This window comes from Macrobrachium nipponense, chromosome 27, assembly GCF_015104395.2.
Source record: "Macrobrachium nipponense isolate FS-2020 chromosome 27, ASM1510439v2, whole genome shotgun sequence".
Classification (NCBI taxonomy): Eukaryota; Metazoa; Arthropoda; class Malacostraca; order Decapoda; family Palaemonidae; genus Macrobrachium; species Macrobrachium nipponense.
Genome location: NC_087216.1, coordinates 37972716 through 37998910, shown reverse-complemented (window position 1 = coordinate 37998910; position 26195 = coordinate 37972716). Strand labels below are relative to the sequence as shown.

General features: G+C 37.0%; 1 protein-coding gene across 1 annotated transcript in view; it reads left to right on the top strand.

The window, feature by feature from the left end:
• Positions 1-1201: 1201 nt before the first annotated feature.
• Positions 1202-26195, top strand: part of LOC135200673 (peptidoglycan endopeptidase LytF-like) — a 37241-nt gene continuing 12247 nt past the window's right edge. The window contains exons 1-2 of the mRNA XM_064229281.1: positions 1202-1370; positions 1619-1702. Coding sequence (XP_064085351.1) covers positions 1202-1370; positions 1619-1702 — 253 coding nt within the window. The remainder of the gene's footprint in view (positions 1371-1618; positions 1703-26195) is intronic.

Sequence of the window (26195 nt, the reverse complement as noted above, 5' to 3'; positions counted from 1 at the left end):
AACCCCACACTATAAATACCACCCAGTCGAATTGGAGGACTGTGATAGAGCAAAAAAGAAAAATGAAAAAAAAAAAAAAAATAAATAAATAAATAAATAATAATAATAATAATAATATCAAACTGAAACATACCAAATAAGCCTACTCGTGCTACATTTGCAAAATCATACTGGAGTTTTGGGTTTACTCACCTAATGGTTCTTTTTATGTACAAGCCAGGTGCTTTCCCACGTGTATCTACAGGTGTGCATTACACGTGCTTCGTTCTTTACACTTGTGCATGCTCACAGCATGAGTGTGTCTCTATGTATGTATGTAAGTACTGTAGGGGTTTTCAGGGGGGGGAGGGTGGGGGGGCGCTTTCAAACGTTTTCTACGTGACCGTTTTAATGTCTTGCTGCCTGGAAGTTGAACACCTGTATAATTACGTTTCTTTCTATGCGTGTGTATGCTACATTTCGTTGAATTTTTTATGACTATATAAATAAATAAATAAATAAATGTGTGTGGTCATATTTTCTCTTACGCATTGTCTATTAAAAGTTAATGGCATTATTAGCAGATATTACATTTTTATAAAGATTCTGAATCAGTCTATACTACTACTTTTTCTCTTCAGAGAAGCTTCTCAGGAATAAGGAAAAATTATTCAAAATTCTTTATCTTTATTTTTCCTTGTGGAAGGACTGTTTCTCCACTAGTGGTGGTGGTGGTGGTGGTGGTGGTGGTGGTGGTGGTGGTGGTGGTGGTGGGGGGGGGCCGCGCGCGCGCAAAGTAACAGATTGGGATTCTCGTCGGTTTTGCATGTTAATTTTTTGAAACTATTATGAATATGTTCTTCGCATTGCTAGGAAGTGGAAAAATGTTGTCGCCAATTTTTCTGTGGACCTTCAGTAACCTTGACACAGTGTCTAAGCTTAAAAGGTCATTTTTTACCCATTGCACTGTATTAATCACTCTTTGTTTCAGAGTCTGGAGTGCCAGAATGTTACACTGTGTTTTCCAAAGTGTTTCTGACAAATGTTCGATCTGAACTAACAGTGCCTTCATTACAGAATCAATTGCATGGTCGGTCATGGGACCTGACAGGAAGACAGTTATCACCTTGGATATGGCCTTATATGAACAAGCCAAACAACTTGAGATGGCTAGGGATGATTGCAAGGGAAAGTGGTGAGACTGAGTGACATCCATACAGTGATGGCTGCATTGCAGGCAGCAGGAATACCATCAGACAGTGGGCTTGACGAGGCTTGGAGTGAAGCCGACATCTATGGTCCAACCACAAGACAAATCCTTGAAGATAAGCACATGAAAAAGAACCCTGGAAGCACACTTGACTACAGTCCAGACCCTCTATGGTCTCCATGTAGAAGAATTCTTCCTAGTTCATCCTTATCTGAAGGGGCCATGCGTAGATGCAGCACAGCAGCTTGACCAAGAGATGCTAAAGGCGCAGCAAAATATGATAACTACCCTTGATTCACAAACGGTACTGAAAATGATGGCAGTTTGATAAGAAAGGATCACAAAGTTCACCCTTCATTATGCTCTGAAGGGCTGTCATCTCTGCAAGGTAAAGTGGAACCACCCTGGTACACTTCTGCTTGTCATAAGCAAAGAAGTACTTGCACAGAGTATCAAGAGACGACAAGTGCAGTTCCCAAAAGACCATCACTGGTGGCACGGATGAATGTATATGTGAGTAATGTAGGTTCATGATTGCGTGGACCTACATTACTCGCATATACATTCATCCGTGCCACCAGTGATGGTCTTTGGGAACTGCACTTGTCGTCTCTTGATACTCTGTGCAAGTACTTCTTTGCTTATGACAAGCAGAAGTGTACCAGGGTGGTTCCACTTTACCTTGCAGAGATGACAGCCCTTCAGAGCATAGACCCAGAAATATATAAAGAGCTCATGGATGGAAACTTTGTAGTCAACTAAAATTAGATCCTATTTTATGCCACTGGGGTGGTGGATCATGCTCTTGAGTACATCAACTGCACCATTTTCCGTACTATAAGGGAGCTCGAGAGGAATGAAAGACAATAATCACTACCGCATCAATATTTCAAAAACTTGAAAGGGAAAAAAAAGTTATACGTATATGCGTACAAAAAAGATGGAAATAATCAAATGAAGATTGTGAAAATTAATGTCATATGAACCTCGTGCGTGCTGCATATAAAGCGAAGGAATAGATTAAGGACACCCATTTTTTAACAAGGAACTCGTTACACGAGTCTCGAGAACTAGCGAGGTACAGCAAATAGCACTATGCCAGTGCAAAGACAATTCACGAAAACCTCCTATGATTGCGATGTTTAATTAAGACTTGAAAATCTTATGGGCAAAAACACTACTGATTTACCCGAAAGTCGGCTGCGTTGGTAAAACGAACATAATTATTATTATATTTTTGGTTAAGTAAGAACTTAAGGCCCGACACATTTGAATTTCTTGGAAGAATGAACACTGGCGGGGGAAAAAAAAAAATTCAAGAAGTTTCCAGCTTGCCAAGAAACGACAATCTATTGGATGCTCAGTACAACCTACATAGTGACGCACTAAGCACACTGTAAGCGGCAAGTTGCTCGAGTAAAGGTGGGTTAGTTGTTCTTAAATAAAATCCCTTTTTAAGGGTTGGGGCAAAATGTTCTCATCTAAATTTCTTTATTCTTTCCAATTTTACACTTGGAACAGACGTGATCGTAAGATAAAGTTGTCCTTGGTTTTCTGTCTTTTTCTTCCTCGAGGGAAATACCGGTCGTGGCAACTTATGGTTGTCCGGAACCTTAGGATTTTTATATTCTCGTATTTATTTCTGCTTGCAAAGTTTTCTCAATGAAAGTGAGAGAATACATTTTCATTTGAAGCTCACTATACACACCTAAGCAGAGTTGCAGCAATGTCTGCATTCGTGCATTGAATATAGATGTACTCTATTGTTCACAGTGAAAGGGGCCCACGGGACATTTAAAATTTATCACTTCTGTTATTACTTGAGAAAAGGCAAATAATGAAGATGGAATTAACACACAGTTACATGTGATCAAACCCAAAATATTTCGAGCGGAAGCCAAGTGCGTGCCAACCATGCCAAAGGGGTCATAGAGAATTCAGAACTAAGGAGATGCCAGGTCATACCAACGAGTTTTACCAAGCTTCCGAAATTTTTGTAGAAAATTACATTGTTCTGAATACCCGGCCTCCGCCATACCTTCTGCAACATCGGCGACATAGAGAGGGAATGATGCAGCTTGAAATTTAAGGAGATAAAGACACAGTTACCTCGGCCAAGCAGTAATGCAACAATTATATTATTCGAAAGAAATCCAAAATCACAAAAAATCTTGTAGATATTTCCAAAATATAAGAGCACTTAATAGTATTCTTTTATTTAATAAGCTCTTGAAAGCTATTGATTTACTTAAATCTTAAAGAGAAAGAATATGTTTACTCTCGGAACATAGTTTAGTTGACCGTTACCTTAGGAGGAACTGTTAATGACTTACTGACGTGACAATTTAGTTATACTTCAGAGATAAAAATCTCACATATCTTCTTCGAATGCAGCTTTTCCTTATATCTTCGACGCGACTTATGATAAGGTTGTACATGCAAGAGGTAATCTGTATTTTTAATCGAATTCTTAATTCAAATTCAATGGTGATCGTTCATTCAAAACGGCTTTGCATAAACACCACCACCTTACAGAATTTGTTGCATGAAATTAAGTAATAATTCATATCAAAATTACTTTACTAATAAATTCCTCTGAAAGTATTTTGTATAAACACTTAACAGTTACAACAATTTTCACGTAAACATTTGCAATACATTAAACTCTATAATACCTTTAACAAACATTTGCGATACATTAAACTCTTATAATTCCTTTAACAACGTTCTGAATAAACAAAACCTGACTTAGAACCATTTACTGTATGGACATAACTCTTTTAATGAAGTTCTGTATTAACAGACCACAACTAAACTTGAAAGTTTTCTGTGGCAAATAATTATATATATTATACGTATATCCAAAAAAAACTAAAACGTTTACAATTAAAATGAGCCAAGGTCCATTCTAGAATGTCTTGAGTTATTAGAGGTCTAAGCTAGCTATGTAAAAATGTTGGGTTGAAAAATAAATCATTATCAATTTTCATAAATTTTGTGACCATGCATCATTTCTCAATATAACCTTTTATTTGAAAGCAAAACAAAATTCTATAAAACTAATTCATTTAAAAAATTAAAAGAGCATTTAGGTAATAAAAGGTAAAAATGAACACCATTCAGAGGGCTTCGAAAAAACATTGAATTCTTTAAGCAACAGTTCTTTTCCCTGGTAACTCGAATCAAAAGGAGTCAACTTTCAAACGTCACTGATCCAAAGGGCGAAAAAGTTACTGAAAAGGGGTTTCAATAGTCCTTCCCCTAAATCCAGTTGTTTATTCACTGTACATTCGCAAGCTGAAGTTTCACCGAGCGTTTGTGTATTTGTGTATATAATAAGATGTGTGAGAGGTTGCATGGTTATTTTAAATGCCTAGAAGCAAGTATTTTGCGAGGAAGTTACTAGCCTTATGTCCCACAGCTGTCTTCTTACTACCATGTACATAACTTAAGTGTCTAAATCAATAGATACAAAATGAAGCCTTTTCAGCAAGTGATATTTATCATCAAAATAAAGAAACGCTTGAGAGGCAGACGCTTACTTGGATCAGTACATAATAATAAGAGCAGTGCAGTGAAATAGGAAAACGACTGCAGTTCACCGACAAACTAAAAATGGTTGCAGTAGTAGTAGTAGATGTTTAATACTTCGGTCTAGAAAACTGAAGATCAATATCTAAGTTCCTTGAACGCATATGAAGTAAGTTCTCAATTTAATATACTTAGTGCAAAGATTTAGCACGTAGAAAACTCCGTCTGGATTGAAGTGATACATTTAAGTACCTCAACTACTAAGGTATTCAGAGACCATGACACATGGTTTTTCGGCAACACCTTTTTATCAAAGCACCTGATAAAGGTGAAAGTTGGAAAGTGTATATCTTATAATCCTACCTGATTTTTGCAGGTATTATTCAGTACCAAGTTCGATAGTTTTAATATTTATAGAGGAAAATGAAGTCGCCGATACCGGAAGAGAAAATCACAGAAAAGGATCCAAACACCATTCGTGACGTAAACATATGAGGTCAAGAGGCTCAGCCCATCACCAGTAGGCAGTAAGTCACTGACACAGTCTAGGCTTCAACAAATTCGATAATGGCCAGCAGGATATGGAACTGTCCCCGTGGTTGCAAGGACTGCATTTGTGCTACGGCTTGCCACTTTGTATACACGCGAAAGACCAGTGGCAAGATTTACTATGGCGGAAATGAGTAATTTTTTCTATAGTGGGTAATAGTACTTTGGCAACACTCATCTTTGGCTACAGCAAATTAAAAGACTTAGTGTCGAAGCCCGAGGTTAAAGAAAACGAATTGTCCCGTACTCAATAGACGTAGATCTAACAAATGAGCTATAGACTGGTTCATTATGTGGACAAATTACATCCATTGAATTATTTATAATGTAGAAACTATGAGAACATCAAGAAAATGGAAGAATTCCAAGCTATGAGCAGGTACCTCCAAGATACGTCATCGCCTACGTAGTTACCCCAAGTGGGAGGCGACTACCCAAATGGGAAAACCTTCTCTCTCTTGGTCTTGGTCCAAACACGTGGTGTGGAAGTTGCGATGAAACAACAACAACAACATAATAATAATAATAATAATAATTAATAATAATAATTAATAATAATAATTGATGATAAATTATTGAGAATGATAATGCATTCAAGGTGACGATGACAAGTCCTGTTCACAATCATTGATATCGCTGAAGCCTAGGATGGGCACTAATATCAATTAATGAATATCTCATCGTCAAGTGGGCAGAGCCACAGAGAAGAGACGTTTTGTAAACTTCTCTTCACTGTGGCTGGGAGCCTCATGACGTCATAGGTTAACTTCACTATTTTGTTCAAAACCCTTACCTGCGATTTTGATGGCTGTGGCATAGAACTCTCAATTTTACTCCAAGTACCAGAAGGATTGAACTTGGGATCTAATTAATACTTGCAAAAATTAGGTGGGGTTATAAATTATACACCTGCCAACTTTCACCTTTATCCGATGCTTTGACAAAAAGGCGTTGCCGAAAAACATTGTTTCATCGGCTCTGGATCCCTCAGTGATGACAACAATCTCTCTCTTTCTTTCTCTCAACAACAACAACAATCTACTTTCACAAGCAAATCAGCCCTTGCTGGCATAAGACTAGGTTAATCGAGCGTTAACAGGAAACTCACTCTCTCTCTCTCCACTAGGTGATTCTGAAAAATAAATGGGCCAGCCCCAGCCATATTGCATTCACAGTAACCATATTGACATTGGTTCAGCTTTCCGTCGATCGGTCCGCGTAACAACTTCTAACATATGTCGATGACTCGTCGATTTGCAGTCAGGTTTAACGTGCATTCCTTTTTTCCCAAATTCTTTTTCCCACTCTTGTTTTACCAAGGCTTCTCTTGTTTTTTTTTTCTTGCTTTCTTCTTTCTATTCCCTTTTTCCCTCATTTTTTTACTTGTACCTCTCTCCTTTTCTCTATTTTGGCTCTGGTTTATGTAGATGAATGCATTATATCCATTACCAATCTTTCTCAAATAAGTTTGATCACATGAGAGAAAAAAGAAGTAAATCTGTGCTGCCATTTCCTACGCAAATCATTACCAGTGTTTCATCCATTCAGTGGAATGGAATATATAATTTAGGCCAAAGGCCAAGCACTGGAACCCAAGAGGTCATTCAGCGCTGAAGGGGAAAAATGAGAGTAAAAAGGTCTGGAAGGTGTAACAGGAGGAAAAACTCGCAGTTGCACTGTGAAATAATCGTTAGGAGAGGGGGGAAAGTAAGATGGAAGGAAGAGAATATGAACGGAGGTACAGTAAAAGGAATGAAAGGGGGTGCAGCTAGGGGCCAAAGGGACGCTGCAAGATCATTAAGTAATACCTACAGTGCACCTCATGAGGTGCACTGACGGCACTAACCCATCACCCATTCATTAGTTAGTGCACTGTTGTGGGTCGATGCCGGGGTGAAGAAGTGCATAGGCCTAACACCGTCATCCAAAAAATTTCCATTAACAGAAGGTTAGCCCATCTTCAGAGAGAGAGAGAGAGAGGAGAGAAGAGAGAGACGAGAGAGAGAGAGAGAGAGAGAGAGACTTATGTTGAAATAATGTGTACGCGTTTTATACATACCTATATAGTATGTATATATGTGTGTGTTTATATTTATATTATATATTATTTATTAATTCTTATATATAGATATTTATATATATTAGTCCATGCAGTGAAGTCCCATAAACAGGAGACTTCTAAGGGTTTTCACTACAAGGGCTGGATATCATGTTCTTGGCAAACTTCGTGTTCCTATTAACATTCTGATTGAGATCCCGAAGTATTAGTAATTTCCACGAATCAATAAGTATACACGCACACATAATATGCAGACATTAGCGCTCGCGTGCACACACATATATATAATATAATACATAAATAACATCCATGCAAAGCTTCCCCCCAAATCAAGGACTAACAATAGCAAAACATTTTTTTTAAATATGTCTAATTACAAGCAAAGGTAAAAAGCAAAATGCTTGTCCATTTGGCGAGGTTAAGAATCCAAAGACAAATGACCGAAGCACTAGGAACAATAACCCGAAACCTTTTCTCTCTTTTCAAGATTTCTAACCAACACAGTTTCCTCAAATTGCTCATTCATGCAACAGGGCCCTTTGCGCGCCTACAAAAGAACTCTTACAAAAAAATAAAATAAATAAAAAACAAAAAAAAAAAAAAAGACAAAAAAAACGAGGGAAAATGTTGCTTTTGGCCTCCAGGCTGACAATGGATTCTCTCTCTCTTTCTCGCTCTCTCTCTCTCATTCAAGAGGGCGACAAATGAAGATCTAGTAGCGGAGAGAGAGAGAGAGAGAGAGAGAGAGAGAGAGAGAGAGAGAGAGAGAGAGAGGCCTTTCCAATCTGACGCGGGTTGACACACCTAACTGGGATCCTTTGTCGAAAATACAAGTGATACATCTCAGCTCTTTCCACTGGAATACATTATTTACACTTTTTTTTTGTTTTTCCACAACACACTCCCAAGTCTGTTCTCAATTTAACACACAAATTTAGTGTCAATCCTGTATCTAAAACGTGACTTCATTTTCTACTTTTTCCTTCTTATTTTAAAAATTGGAGCATCCATCACACCGCTTAAATAATCACATTGAATAATTCTGCGGCGCCCTCTCTCTCTCTCTCTCGCTCTCGCTCTCTCTCTCTCTCTCTCTCTTTGCGGTTTTCATCTGCTTACCGACTGATAGTTTTGCCTTTATTCCACGCATTTTCAAGCACACATATATAGTATGTGTGTGTGTGTATATATATATATATATATATATATATATATATATATATATATATATATATATATATATATGACATTACTTACATTACAATTAGTTATATATATGTATAACATTACTTACATTACAATTACAGTTATATTTTGTATGTAATTATATATGCGTGTGTGTATGATATAATATAATATATAGATAATAGATATAGATAATATATATATAATTAGAGAAGAGAGAGATCGGAGAGGAGAGAGGACAGAGGAGAGAGGACGAGAGGAGGACCGAGAGCGAGAGAGAGAGAGAGAGAGAGAGAGAGAGAGAGAGACTAGGCGGCCAGTTAAAAGACCTTAAATGTGTTATAGCAATAAAAAAAAAATTTAAACTAGGACCAGCTGTACGTACACTTCATACTCCTAAAGGAAAAGGAGAAGGATAACTGGTAAATATACATAATTTGGTCTAAAATCTAAGAATTGACAGACGCGTCGTGGAAGCGCATTTTACTTTTTAACAACTCGTGTGGAACTGCATCGAATCGAATGCTTCGAAAGGTTCCTGAAGACAGATCGACTGGATTCATGTTGCGACCTACTTTGGATTCTTCCAAATTTGTTCTGACAGAAATAACATAATAATAACACTAATAATAATAAAGGTGATTATAGCAACATTAGTGATGATAAATGTATTCTTACTTATGTTAGAATCTTGGTTTGCTTATCTTTTGTTTATTGGAAATTTTAATTTCTGTTTATTAGAAGTCTGATTATTACATTATTATCCTTTTTCTAATTTGTCTTCATGAGTAAAGATGTAGGTTTTGAATAAAAAATTACACCGATAATAACAGTAACATAATAAATTAAGATTGAAATATAATAAAGAGATTAGACAATCATACAACCACCACCACATCTAACTAACGACCAGCTTTCATCACATTGTCTTGACATTTCCCAAAATAAAAATAACAGCATAAGTTTCACTTGACAAAGAATCAATTATTTCATAATGGGATCTGATGAAAGTGTGGTGTTTAATGAAGAAATGAAATCCAGAGAGGTCAACTTACACACGTAATTATTACAGGTAATTATTGTCCACAGCTCGTCTGTGATGTGGTGATAGTATATTTCAAAATGACATTCCTGAGTGAAAGTTCGGGAGACCATTAATCGGCCGACGTGAAACAAGAGGTTTTGAATAAAGATAAAAATTGGAGGAAATGAGTGAAAGTTAATCGTTTTAACAAGATACAAAGCAATAAAAAAACAGTACATACAATTTTTTAAATTCAAGTATATTTACGGTTTATCAACGTTACACAGAAAGCTTATAATGAAAATAGTTTATTAAATGATAAAATAAAAATGACATGCATTACCCTACCAAAAATACAATTAAATTCCCGAATACATTGCCAAACACTCTCAGTTATTGTACCATTACGCATTAATTATCGTTAACGGAAAAAATTAGTGTCATTTTTACAAGTAAACAGAAAAACCGACAGACGAACGAAAGTGAAGTTAAACTTAAATTGAATTACGACCGAGTGAAAGTGCCCAAGGAAATTTCAATTCTGACGAAGGAAAGTGAAGCCAAGGTGAAAAGAACGTAACGCTCCAACACCCTCTTCGCCCCCCCCCCCTCCTAACTCCTAATCTCTCCCTGTCTTCCCCCTCCCCACCCTGAAATAAAATTTAATCTCCTAGCTACTTGCCACTGGGGGCCCATGCCCCCCCCCCCCCCCACCCAACCCCCCAACCCCCCGGGCCTTCTCGACACCCAGTTTTTCCTTTTTTCAATACCGGATGAACTGACCGACTTCGGTGGATTCATTGTTCCTCCTTAAACTGAGGGAAAGAGAGAAAAGTGAGAGAGAGAGTTTTTTTCCTCACCAGAGGCAGTTAACATTGTTTCCTTAGTCAGAACCCGAGTTGTTTTTTTTTTTTGTTGGAATGTGCCCGTCATTGAAAGGTAAACATTGCTCCACTAATATTACAGCAGACATCTCCTCTTTTATGAACGAATCCATTTTATAACATGCAATAAATGTTTGACAAAAGTGGGCGGACGATGCACACTCTCCAATGTAGCTTTTTGTAAGACCAACATATAAAGTAAATTGGAAATTACAGCTTGCATTACCAAAACAATGACTTCACCGCAATTAAGTCCACGAACTACAGTAAAATTTCTTCAACTATAAGTGACTTTAAGAAAGTGTGTGTGTGTGTGTGTGTGTGTGTGTAAAATGGCACCAGCCTCACCTTCCAATTTACGGGACCCAAGTCCGAATTCAGGCTGAGACGAGTATGTACGTGCACTCTGTCAAAAAAGACCTTGTGCCTCTGTTGACCTTGCAGCTAAATAGCAGACCGTGGTTCGAGACCGCAAGGCGGGGAGATAAGCATGGGCCTAGTAACTTCATCCCAAGATGCAACTGGAAAGGGCACCACCTTCCACAGCCACCAACACATACCTGCGTGGAAAAACGTGCTCCCTCTATTTGCCAGGTCCGTAGTTCGATCCTTGCCTACCCCCCACTAGTTTCATAGACTGTGATTGAGTAACACCGTCAGCTGGAGTCAGGAAAAATAGCATATACATCTAGCAACCTCATCTCAATGAGCTAGCGGAGAATCAAAAGGTTCAACTCTCACAAAAGAAAAAAAAACATATATATATAATTATATGAGAGAGAGAGAGAGAGAGAGAGAGAGAGAGAGAGAGAGAGAGAGAGACTGAACTTCGTGACGTTCAGAGCAATAAAACGCGCAAGCAGTGATGAGGCACAACAGAGCATATGAACTGGAAAATTAGACTTTTTTCCTCCTCTGCTAATAGTTATATATATAATAATATATATATTATATATATATATATAGATATATATATATATATATATATATATCTGATATATATCTATCTGTAATATTATATAGATATAATATAATATGATAGATAGATTTAATATATTAGATTAATATAATATATAATAATTAATACAATATAATATAATATATATATATATATATCTGGATAATTAATATATACATATGTATATAGATAGAATATATAGTATATAGATATATAATATATATACATATATCATATTCTATTATATATATATCTATATATAGATATATATAACTATATATATATCTGATATATACTATATGATATATATTATATTATATATATATAGATAGTAGATATATATATATATATATACATAGATATAATATATATATATATATATATATATATATATATATCTCTCTCTCTCTGATATATATATATACATATATATATAGATATATAGATAGATATAATAATCATATACATATTTATATTATATATATATATATATATATATATATATAATATATATTATAATATTATACATATATATATAGCAGATGGTTGTCATAAAACTAATTAAAAAAAAACTCAAGGCATTTTCCAATACACCTTTACAATAGAGAAAATAATCCAAAGGTCGTTCAGAGTGCCTTCTACGGACACTGCATTGGGGCCTTATGGATCGAGAGAACTCAAGTTTTCCGATTAACCGCCAAATTTAGCCGGGACTTCTTCCTTCAATTCTTTGCTCTATCCTCCCCAGTTTCCACTAAGAATGTGTTCTTCATTGGTTATGAATAATTTGTTCCGACCATTCATCCCAATGGGTGCAGCCTTACATTTTCATCTTTTCACAGTGCCACTCAAGAGCCCAGACTTCTTCAGTTCCTTAGCAGCTTCATATTCAATAAATACAACTTAGAAAGTTTCTAAACGATACCAGAGCCAGGGAAGATAAACCTGACTCTGAGTAGGTCAGTCCAGCATCATCACCAGCCACTGACCCCGAGTCATCGGCCTTCAAGCTTTGATTATAATCAATTGTCCTTTTATATCCAATTTGCTCTACCTCGGAATTAATTTACTTACATATATGTTAACCGAAGGGGAATGTTTTTACTTGATAATAATTTCGTCCTTTCGTGGATTCGTACCGGCGCACAGGATAAATCAGGACTTCAGTGAGGTCACCGACTTGGCCATCATATATGAAAATATATTAATGTCCTTTAATAGCCAATTTGCTGTACCTCTGAATTAATATATTTTCATATATGTTGGCCGAGTATATATGTTAGTGAAAAATATAAGATTGTCAATTATAGCTCTTTGGATGACCAACGCTTGCCGCGAATATTTTCCGCTCTATGATGTCCATTTCTTCATTGGGGCCACGCGAGCATAGTCTCTCGCTTGCCTCGCACTTCAACAACCCCCTTTCAATATTTAGTTTGTCACTAACTCGGCCAACATATATGAAAATATATTAATTCCGAATTAAAGCGAATTGGATATTAAAGGACATTAATATATTTTCATACATGAAGGCCGAGTCGGTGACACACTGAAGTCCTGATTTGTCCTCTGTGCGCCGGTTCGAATCCACGAAAGGACGAAATTACTATAAACTAAAAAATTCCCTTTCGGTTAACATATATGAAAGTATATTAATTACGAGGTAGAGCTAATTGGATATTAAAGGGCATTTGTAACTTAATGCATGTATATGAACCACGGTTATGTGATATACATGAGATATTATCATCATCATCGCCACCACGCAAGTGACGCAAAGGGGCATCTGTGAAATCTGCCATCTCCCCTTTACCATTATCTCATATATGGGACCTCTGTAGTGTCCCCTTTTAGTATAATTTCTAACTCTCTCCTTCCTTCTGACTCCTAATATTTATCTTTGCGCTTTGTTATCAAATCGACAAACTTCTACACAATTATGGTTTCACAGTCATGCCATGTTCCATGTCCATATAGCAATAACCATCATACTAAACTTTACATGAATTCTTTCCCTAATTTGCAGTTTCAGTCTATTTGATCAATTACTCATTCGGCAGGTCCATTGTTCCGCACTGGATATTATCGTTCTTGATTCTTTAAAAGATTCCATCGCGTCCAACCTTTTTCTGGCTTGTTATTTCACCCCTTTAAGTAGACTCATGTCTGCACTATTTCGGTTTTCATAAAATTGTTTGAGATCCATCTCCCTAGATATTTGACGCATTCTATTAAAATAAGTTTTAAATCTTGTGGTGTTTTGAAGCTCATAATAGAATACTTTGCATATTATGTCTGTCAACTTTCTATCGTTCTCCATTTTAAACCTCCGTCTCCGACCAGTTTTTCATTATAAAATCTATTTGAGAACGCCAAACAACAAAAGTGAAATAACATCCACTTGTAGCATCTCAGATTTAACTGCGAACTCACCTGAAAAGACCTCATCAACACTAAATTTGCTTCTACTTTACAACGATTAACAGGAATGCCAAAGTGATGATGCAAGGCCTTCCATAGCATTGGTCTGTGAACGCTGTCAAATGCTTCCTAGTCATCAAGAAATGCCTCCAGATGGGGACTTTTAAATTACTTACATAGCAGTAAAGTAAGTCTTAACACACATATCTGATCTGTACAATTGATTTGTCTAAAACCGGCTAGTTTAATTTCTAAGCTATCTACTAGTCTTTCTTCGACCAGTTAACAATGAGCGTAATACATACACTCATTGCAACCGAAGTAATGCTTCAATAGTTACCACAATTAGTCAGGTCACCTGTTTTTGGTTTATTAGCCATGACTTCCAGTGTCCTCATTCCATATTCTGTAAAACAAGGGTATTTAGTACAGGCGTGTTTAGTTCCTCGTTGGACGAGTGGATTTCGCGCTCGGCTACCAATCCGGTGGTCCGGAGTTCGATTCTCGGCTCGGCCAACGCGGAACCAGAGGAATTTATTTCTGGTGATAGCAATTCACTTCTAGGTATAATATGGTTCGGATCACACAATAAGCTGTAGGTCCCGTTGCTAGGTGACCAATTGGTTTCTAGCCACGTAAAAATATCTAATCCTTCGGGCCAGCCCTAGGAGAGCTGTTAATCAGCTCAGTGGTCTGGTTAAACTAAGATATACTAAACTTAGTACAGACGTGTCATTTCAGTTTCAGCTAAAATCACCTCGGCAGTTATTCCATCATAACTTTGGTTCTTCTATCTCCTTTATTACTGATTCCACCCCAAATTAATGTAAATTCACTGCCAGTACGTTCAGGTCTTCTTAAGCTTCTGGGAGATAGGACAAATGATCCCCTTCACATCTCTTATCCATGACCCCAAAGCAACGTAGTCTTTCTTCTTATGGGGGTTATTACTGAGCCATCTCTCCTTAAGTATCAACAGCACTTCAATCGAATTTTTACTGAAATGCTTGAGGAGCAGCTGTGACGCATGTGAACAGATGGTTGATTATGAATATTTAGCGATCTAGCTATAAGTGGGGTTCTAGTAACGAAAAGTGCAATGAATCTATGAACAATCAAACACATCTGTATTCAGAGAATGGTTCAGGGGTGAACTTCAATTGGCACCGTCACATCCATGAAGGGACGGGACTCCCTTGCCTTCGCTGATTCAACCCAGTATTTTGTTTTACTCAAGTTTTAGAGAATACACCAGTCTCCAGACCTTGGTTTTACGATGCAGAAACGCCTGTCTGTGATAAATTCTAAACTCTAAACAACTATCCCTTAGGTACCTGCGCATGGATGTATACGTACATGCACACTCGCTTTGCCCATTTTTCATAATAAAGGTTTAGTTATAATTTTTAATCTATACATACAAAGTAAAGTAATTGATGCGAACATTTTCCTTTCTTGTACAAGTCACGTAAACAATATCTAAACACCTTCGTCAGAGATTCTCCATTCGATTCTTATTTTCGCGAATTTTGATCTTTCTTTTTCATATTCATCAGAAGTTTCTTCTCACGTTTTCATCTAACATTTCACCTAGGTGTTTATCAGGTATGCCTCCTACTCTCTAACGGCAAATGTGCCTCTCTCTCTCTCTCTCTCTCTCTCTCTCTCTCTCTCTCTCTCTCTCTCTCTCTCTCTCTCTCGCCGTCCACATCTGAAATCTTATCTCGGCTTGCTCTTCCATTTAAATAACCTTATTGCGCACGTCTCTCTTTCTATCTTCCGACAACCTATTGTGGAGGTCAAAATTTACTTTGTCTTTCCGTTGATGGCGCATTATAATAATGTTCAAAGTGTCATATCAATTTTTTTAATGATTCTGATTCCTTACTTTGATCTGTAAATGGGAAATCCGTCTGCTATTAAGCACATCAGAAATTTCCTCCAGATTATTTTCATTTTTTTAAAATTGTCTGTCTGTCTCAATAAGTATATCATATTGTCATCCAACCCTCTCTCTCTCTCTCTCTCTCTCTCTCTCTCTCTCTCTCTCTCTCTCTCTCTCTCTCTCTCTCTCTCTCTCTCTCTCTCTCTCTCTCGATACATCTAAGCACCCTATACTGGCATGCCCATTATCCTAGCACGGCTGGAAATGTATTGGTACCAGTTGAGATAAAAAAAAAAAGGTACTCAAGGAATTACGAAGGGCGGAGAGAGAGAGAGAGAGAGAGAGAGAGAGAGAGAGAGAGAGAGAGAGATTACCTAAGAGGGTACATGGGTATGAAAGGTACGTATCCATGTGTTGTTGATCTCTGAAGATCTGGGCTCTTCACCTCTGCCCGTCTCAGGGTGCGCCCCTTAAGGAATACATACATGCACACATGCCCTCTTCGCATGGAGATTACAGATTACTGTTACTCATTGAAAAAGATTACAGAGTCAAAGGCGACGATTACAGGGTTTTGCGATAATAGATTACAACGTTTACATGAGTGAATATACAGTATCTGTATTCAAGTTAATGCCAGTCCTGTTAAAAGTGGACGATCGACACAATTAAGAGGTGGTCGAATCAAACAGGGATATTTCAAAATGGCTGCAGCTTCTTTTAGAAATACCTCAATACGGAAGACTTGACTGATTAACTACCAACCTCCTGGCGTCAATACGTAGAAAAGAAGGTATTTATAAAAAAAATTTCCGAGCAAATGACGATGCAGTTAAAACTTTGTAAATACAAGTTATGAAAAGATTCATCATCTAACACTTACAACTATTAGCCACACCTATATATATATATATATATATATATATATATATATATATATATATATTATATATATACTTGCAAACATTCGAAAGCATTTTTTTTTTAGTACAGATTACGGATATGACGGCCAATAAGAACCACTTTTCCTTGTCTATATCTGATAATTGCAATTTTTCCAGTAAACGACAAACATGACATAGATAAGTAATCAATCCTCAGATAACCTTATCTATAAAAGCGCATATAGTATACTATACATACATACATACAATAATATACATATATACATATATATATATATATATATATATATATATATATATATTATATATATATATATATATATATATATATATATATTATATATATATATATATATATATATATATTAATATATATTATATATATAATATATATATATATATATATATATATAATGTACAATGAAAACACACAAACAAACAAACAAACGAACGAATGAATAATATCTATGTATTTACTTTCTCCGAGAGGCTACTTTCTCTAACAGCAGCTCATAAGTGGAGGTTGGAGACCGTGTAAGTTAAGAAATGCGTCCTTCTCTTGAACATGCGCCACCCCCCACCCCCTTCCCCACAACTAACAAGCTCCTCCTCCACCGGCCTTAACTCCCAGGACAGAACCCCCCAAGACCCCAATCCTATCTCAGCAACTCATGTTAACCCCCCTTTCTCTCTCTCTTCCATGTCTGACCCCTACCTACCCTCCCGTGTCCCTATCGCATCTGTGGTCACAAACCCCAGGTAAGCTTAGTAGGAAAGTGTTTGTCAAACTCAGCCCCGTTTTCTCTACATAGCCTTCAACCTAATAAGAATGGCCTAAAACCTTACCAAGCTAAGGAAAGGAAAGGCTGGAATTTTCTCCGTTGAATGGGAGATATAGTGTATGATACTCACTACTGGAGAAATTAAATAACTAATTGAGTTATAAAAGAAAACTGTAATTAACATGTCTGTAATATAAAAAAAAAAATAACGTATCCTGAAATAACAGTCTTGAGTAACCTGAAATAACAGTTTAGGGTAGAAGGTAAATGATAATTACAATTAAGAGTATCTGGTAGATTTAAACAAAAATAAAAAAATTACGTTAAATGGACCAAAGCCTGTTTGCTTTCCCTATCAAAGTAGACAGAACTTGCAAGCGCAATGATCTTTAAAATTAATGATGTAAAAAATTTTATACTATTAAATCGTAACTTTGGCTTCGTGACAATGGTATCAAAACCGCGCCTTTCATTTTCTAGCAAAACATGCAAAACCGAGATTTCCAAGTCCTTTTGGATAGAAAATAAAACTTTGCTTTATCAACGTTTTACCCTATTATCATAACTATAATTGATATCATTATGATTCAAACTAGAATCTTACTTGAGAAACAGAATGCTACATGGCAAGGAGGACGTTGCAATCCAAATCCGGTACAAGTGGAAAGGAAGGCGATCGATATTATCTGCATATCGAAAGTGCTGCGTGCTACATAGTGTAGTTTGGGAAGACATGAATGCAAATCAAGATCATAATCCTGGAAAATTAATTAAAAACGCACACTGACCTAATTGATCGACAGTGCCAGAGGTTAATTTAATAATAATATCTGGAATAAAAAAATTTCTTCCCACTCTAAGTGTTTGTTCAAGAAATTAAAGTACCAGTTGAATAAATAATTTACTTAAAGTAGACGGTTCTCTAAAATCTTGACATTTTTCTCAAAAGAGACAAACACTGCAATTTGCAATCAGTAACGACTACTAAAATTCTCAATTACGTGTAGCTAAAGAAACATCTGGGGGAGCCGGGGTTTTGTTAGGGTTCCTCTGTATAGCCCACTATATTCAAATTGCACTAATTTGACTTAAAAATTGACTTAAAAAAAACTCTCAACTACAGTATAAGCTATATTCAGACGGTGTCACCTGCCAAAGCAACAAGCTTGTTTCCGAGGCAAAACCACATATCGTTCATATATAAATTATAGTGAGCCACGAGCATTACCATGAGGAACAACAGATCACATATTCCTGCAGTGACCTTACAGTTTTGGCCAGCACCTCTCTATACTCTTATTGTTCATCTCGTTGTTCTGCTTTTATTAATGAACAACATACACGAAACAAAATTTTACAAAAATTATGAATAATTTTGAGACCGAGACCAGAGAGAGAGAGAGGAGAGAGAGAGAGAGAACGAGAGAGAGAGAGAGAGGAGATAGAGAGAGAGAGAGAGAGAGAGAGAGAGAGAGAGAGAGAGAGAGAGCTTATGGCAAGATGCTTCAGGTATCGTTATTTCAGCAAAATGGGTTAATGCGATAACTCACAAAAAGAATTAACAGGGTAACAATTCAACAGAACGTATAGGTTGCTTTGTACCTGAATTGGAAATTAAGTGAAAAGGTTTGAGAGGTTAACATGAGGATACACTGTGATCAACTGTTAAGACAGGTTGGGAAGTAAGATGGAAGAAAGCAGTTGCAGCTAGGGGCCGAAGGGACGATGCAAAGAACCTTGAAGTAACGCCTACATTGCACGGATGAGGTGCACTGACAGCGCTACCACCATCCGGGACTTGACAGAAGACGCCAGGGGTTATAAATATTAAGTAGTTACTGGCAAGGCATAAGATTTCCCTCTCACGGTGAGTAAATTGACTGACATTCTCACCTATTTACCTGCAAAGTGCAAGAAAACTCGTATATTACATGACTTGGGAGCTGAGTATTCGGCAATCTAGACAGAAACCACAGAAAACAGCCAACTGGTTGTAAACCTCCATAAGCATCAAGAACAAGGAAAAGAATCTTGATCCTTTCGAATGAAAAACTAAAGGTCACTTTCGTTTCATGAATCCTGGAATAAGACATAATCAGTTTACAACAATAATTTAAGTTGCCTTTCGTTTTAGATGGTGTGTGCAAATAATACAATTTAATAGGCAGAAGAGGAAATGTGTTTATATATTTATACATAAAATTAAGATTGAAGAGCAGTAACCATTTACGTTCCTGAATTGTGCCAGAAAGGGTTTCATTTGCGATACCACTGTTCATTTTCAGCATAATATAAACCCTGAGAACCACACCACAATTCTCAGGTGGGTATATATATTCCATGTCAAATTAATTTTTTCTTTTACACATTTCTACATATGAACTCAGTCTACCATCGCCAATGAACCAAGTATTAGCTTCGATAGTACTAAATTCAACAACCAAGAATGTATTCGCCCTGTAATTATGTTGACAACAGAATCAACTTCCTTATAAGACAATGACCAATTAACATTAAAAAGATAACTCAAAATTAGGCTCCATTCTGCTAGAAATTTTAACCATACCTTATGAAACAACACATCAGGGACAGCCAGCTCATTACAAAAGAAGATAAAGCATGATTAAAGGGTAATCAATGAGCCCCATGTTCACGACTTCTGCGTGGACTCGTTAATCTTTTGTTTAGAGCTTGATTAAGCGGAAAAGTCAAATGCTTCTAGACCATGGCACTCAGCAGAAGAAACAGGATTCAGATAATCCCTAATAAGAGCACTGAAAACACCAATAAGCACCAATGAGTCCTGTCTATAACTTTCAGTATCTCAACCATAGTGATAACAAGACAGTTAAAAAGTACCCTAAACGTCTGGGTTGCAATAAATGGAAAAAGTTATGTCTCACATCCACAACAGGTCTTACAAGAAGCAAGGAACTCGTTCCCTTACTACAGGAATGGTAATTGGGACAAACTTGGGACATTTTATTATACGTACGAGGCACTAAGAAAAGGGCTTTTACTTTATGCCAAAGATATAATGGAAGGAACTTTCTACTTTAAAGATACATAAACTGGAACATTTATTGAGTGCATTAAGTATTTCAAGTGGGAAATTTATTTCATGGAAAATGCGCCATAAATTAGGACTCTTATTGTAAAGGTTACCACATAATTAACTTGTGTTTTCTGAAACAGTTCCTAAAAATTCAACTTTTACTGGTAAAAATAAAACAATTAACAAATTTAACCTATGCAAAATGAACACAAAATGGGACTCCTCGCTTCAGGCCTGGCGTACTTGAAATGAGGATTCCACGGTTTGCTTCCCAAGTCATATTCAGTCACTGCAGAAACAAGTAAAAAATGCGCCGAAGTTTCTTCATCGCAATCGAATTTTCTGTACATCGTATAATGCTGTATGAAACTCTCAGCCGCGGCCCGTGAAATTTCCACCCGCGGCCGGTGGTGGCCTGTGTTGGAAGCACCGATTGCTGTGCCAGACGCACGATCTTGGCTAAATTTAATCTTAAAACAAAAACTTCTGGGGCCAGAGGGCTGCAATTTGGTATGTTTGATGATTGAAGGGTGGATGATCAACATACCAATTTGCAGCCGTCTAGTCTGATTAGTTTTTAAGATCTGAGGGCGGACAGACAAATAACCATCTCAATAGGTTTCTTTTAGAGAATAAAACGACTAAATAAAATTAAGTATTTACTCGCTACATAACTTCATAGAACTAAATCATTACAGAAAGCTAACAATCAAGTCGTCGATTTCTCAACAAAGGCAATGTTCACAATCTCACAGAATTATTATTTTTTTTTTTTTAACTGGCGTATTCATATCGTTGAGAAGGTTTTGACGGCAAGTCCCGACCCTACGGACGTTACGTACCGTCGCGAAGTTCACGGGAAGTCCAAAAGTGAATTACACATTACCAGTTTATTGGTGTAGTTACGAAAATATAATAAAAGTTTTCATAATATACAGAAACCTTGTCCACATTTGAAAGTGCTGCCCCTCAAGCTTACACGGAATTCAACTCCCCTATACAATAAAAGTGGGGAGTTACGCTGAGAAAAGGTAAAGTAAAAATGAAACTGTTGAAAATACTGATTGGGGAAAAAAAACGAAAAAAAGCGAAGAGGAAAATTTCATATAAATAATTTGGCCATAAAAATTTCATGTAAATTTCACTTTAAGTAAATGAGAAGTGTATGTAACTAAAGAATGGGACATCATTTTAGGGTAAACTGCTGGATCAAATTCATCATCGCCTACAGACAGAAACTTAGCATAATCTAAAAGCAGTAATACGAAAAATGACTAATATGGTTTTGCCCGCAGATAAATGAAACGTCATCTAGTAAGACCTAAACTGCCACTTAATATAAAAAAAATAAAAATTATAGAATTCCTTAAAAATAAGACAAAACTTATTAACTTGACAGATAAAATGCAAGCACCAATGAAATAAATAAAAATTAAAAATTTACCAACACAGATTCGATAAAGATTTCCTAAATTCATAAAAGATTTAAGGCAAAATTTGCACTACCTAAGCTTGATAACTCTCGCCAAAGGCAATTCGATTAGAATTCCTACATCAATCTTGAGATAAAATCTGGGTTTGACTAGATTTTGACTAAGATTAGAAAAGTTACCCCTTGACAGAGTAGCAAAGATTTTCTTATTTTATAAACAGCCGAGATAACATGCCAGTTTGACAATGCCGGCCAAAAACAACTTGATTAGGACATTGGAATTCATAAATAATTCAAGAAAAAGTGCGGAAATAAGACTAAAAAGGTTACGTAAAGACTAAGTAGGAAGTATATTAAATTCGATTTCAGAAAACATGACCCCAGGCAAAGTAGCAATATGATGACCTGCGGAAAACAGCCTCAATGGTTAGTTCTGACACAGCACGTAGCACGCACTTCTGTGTTAGACTTTTCGTCTTGCGTGATGCAGTTTAAAAATAATATACAGCAGACTAGAAAGAGAGGGCATGGCACTCTCTACAACATTTATGTGGATGACTGATTCACCCGCTTTCACATTAACTCCTGACAAATCAGGGCGGAAATCTGTTAAGTGAATACCGCAGTGATGGAATGGCATTAAAAAAACGACGACGAACACTAGAGGGTACAGATATAAAGGAGAACAGGGAGAGATAATATTTGACGTCAACAAGCAAATGGAGTTACTGATAGACCAACAGATAACCTAAGATTCTACGCTTCCTGTTTCAAGGAACAAACGAAACATCGATTAGTGTTCGTTTTGAACACTACTGCAGTCTTCGCTCATATGTTTAATAAAAGAATCATTAACAAATATCAAGGAAACGAGACATTTTCGTCGTTGAGAATATGGTAAGAGAATTGCTTGACTGAAAAAAGCTGAAAAATACATGTCATTGGGAACTGTCTGAAACACTCACGTGACACCGAAGCGACGACTCTGAAGAGACTGTGAATGTAGAACAGCTGATACAGCTGACATTCACAATCAGGACGAACACACGATGGTTCCTGGAAAGAACAAAGGAAATCTGAAACAACTTTCAGCATAAAATTAATATCGATGAACAGTTATTCTTGTGTTAATAACACCAAACGTGGACTTTGCAACTTCAGCTTTCTCTCAATGATTACGTTTTTCCATCAATCTTGTAACTGGAATTGGAATATAAAATTTAGGCCGAAGGCCAAGAGCTGGGAACTAGGAGAGTAGGAAAATTTGAAAGCTATAATAGAAAACCTCGCAGTTGCACTAAGAACCAATTGTTAGGAAGAGGGTGGAAAGTTAGATGAAAGAATGAATAAGAACGGAGGTGCAGTAAACGGAAAAAAGGTCTTGCAATCAAAAGATGTTGCAACCAGGGGCCGAAGGGCGGAAAAAAAAAAACCATAATAATGCCTACAATACACCACATGATGCGCACTGACGGCACTAACACCCTACGGGCTCTTTTAATTGTTCATCATTCATGAGCCTTCAGATCTTAATAATTTCTGTCTACTTAAGCCTAAAACATACAAGCGCACTGGCAAATAAATAAATACATAAAAATATTAACGCATTTGCAAAAACAAATAAATCCCAAGAATTCCAGACAAAAGAAATGTTCAATAACGGACCTCCCGGGAAGAGGACGACACTTGGAACAAAATTAATAAGACTGAAGTTTCAGAGACGACCTGTGTATTCAAAGGTTTGTGTGACTATTGCAGGCACATGGCCTTATTCAAGAATCATAGCAGATCAGTCTTCATTCTAGCAGTCGGAAAGAAAATCCCAAGATACTTATGATTTCCGTGAGAGGCAAAATTTCAGATGACAATGATTATAACGACAATGAACATAAACGTACAAATATGATCTTAAAGAGTACAAAAACTTAAATATTTTTACAGTCTTTTCTTTTGGGAAAGGACGACCAGCTGGCGTTACTGATCAGTTTTCAGCAACTCATATTCATGCAGATGCCCTTTCCAGTTATAATTCCGTTGGGTGTAACAAATGCCCCGAGTATGTGTAGTCGATACCAAGCGATATTTGGCTTAATTTTGTGATATCTGAAGTGTCCACGTGCGTGTGAACTATGTGTACTTAGGATAAAAAAAATGTCAAGTGTTAATCTGCTCTCTGACAGATTCAGCTAGATTACAAGGCAGCCACAAGATAAATAACATCCCATTCTTTCGATAGAGACATTAAAAAAGAAAACGTCAACAGTCGCATCATCCCTTCTTTAATTAAATGGGGTTCCTCATGGGCAAAATATGTTCCTCCAACTGGCATTGGTTCTCGGTGCTTGAAAAAAAAGTCTTGGAGAGGGAGTTGGCGGTGGTGGTGCTTGGGGTGAAAGGGGGAGGGGTTAGCAGGGCAAGGAAGCTTAAGCCTCGTCTCCGCCATTCACTATTAAGTGTCCAGTGACTTTAGTTACAGTCTCAAGTTTAACGATGGACTTCATTGCCTAAAGCAGTGACGCTGACTCATACAGGCTATTAATGCAAGGCCACGGCCCACGAGGCACATGGTTCTGTTCTGAAGGTACCAAGCTTGCAATATTTCGCCGTTCATTGCATACGCAAGTTTCTGAATGTTTACCTTTTTTGCTTTTGTCACTTTTAATGTTAATGTATCGGGATGCGCAATCCAACGCAACACTTTGGAAAAAGTGAGTCAGGCTCAAACAGTAAATAGTGGAACCACTTCTTGAAAGCAGATATTACACCGGACTGGAAAAATGGAAGTAGTTTAGAGAATTCGGAAGCCTGATGGCACTCGAGAGACAATGCAATGACAACAACAAACAGAGAAAACCCACAAGACGGATGTCTCATTTTGTGTCACTGGTGGTTTTACATAGTTGACAGGGTGCGACGATTTGTTTCATATCGGATTCTCATTTCAATGAACTAAGTTGGAATTTAAAATATCTTTGGGAACAACATTACGTTTTTCCAGGTCGCACATTCGTCAAGGAACAGCATAGGATGTAGTGTTGTTTCAGAGAGACCAGTTAAGTTCTGTCAGCAGGCAAACGTTATGCATGACCCTGGCTTATACACCTGTATTGCATGCTACCATTGGTAGGTAGGATTGTTTTACTCAAATGTTAAAATATGCAGTAACTCGTTATGCCTCATTCAGCACACACTTCAGAATGCAACAGGCTTCTCGCGTTTCGCAACAAGTTAATTAATGACTCACAACAAATTAATCTTTTGTCGAATCTCAAAATGTCCAGCTCAGCATTTTTTTTAAAGCCAAAAACAGCAACAACCCTCGGAGGCACATTTTGAAGAAATGCGGAAGAAATGAAGAAATGGTGTGGCTACCCTTTGTTGCGAGGACACCATTTGGAAAATTAACTTAACTTTACCTTTATAATAACTTATTAATCCGGGTGCTCTACTCCGTGATTCTTCTAACTCACTCGTGGGCTTTCCTAAAACCATATGACCGAAATAATACTGATCCGATCAAAAGTACTCATCCTATTTCTCCTAGTCAAAATAGCCTTTGGCTAATAGGCGAAACAGTTCGAACAAGAGTCACACTCTCTCCTTACGGAGCAAGAGCTCGTTATGGCAAGAATTGTGCCTCATTTAATTACTAACGAAAATAAGTAAAGAAACATCAATGCAAACCTGCAGCAGATCATCTTTGTTGACAGGTATCACGATGAAAGGTTCTTCTGAAGAAAAGTTGGAAACTGGACTAAAAGGCAATCTGGTTAGCAACATCGCAACAAAAACTCAAAAGCCAATTAAGCTATTAACGACGGAGAAGTGACTAGCAAGATTGGAATGGAAGTCCCATTCAATCAACTGATTTTGCTTCAATAAAGCAGAACAATGAAGCACCTGCCCAATAAACCAATAACCTCTGAGCTTAGCAATACCACAGAGCTATTTTCCCTTCTTTATTTTTATATAATATTCTCAAATCAGTCTTGGAAATGAACATTCTGAGAATGTGGAACTGTAATAGCCACAATGACCTCCTCACCTCTCGATTTCTCCACAATTCCTGGACATAGATCCGCTACCAAGACTAAGACCCAAATAAAGAACATCAAAGGGCGAGGACAATTTGCGAACGACTTTGACGACAACAACAACAACAACAACAAAATTTCTAATTTCTCAAGATACTTAAAAGACCTATTTTTTTTAGCTATTAATTATCTAACCAAATCATTCACTTCTCTATTCACCCATTTTTTATTTTGTCTTTTACTGTATCATTTTGACCCTATGCCGCCAAAACTAACGTTAATTCAAAAGTGACTGTTGAGAC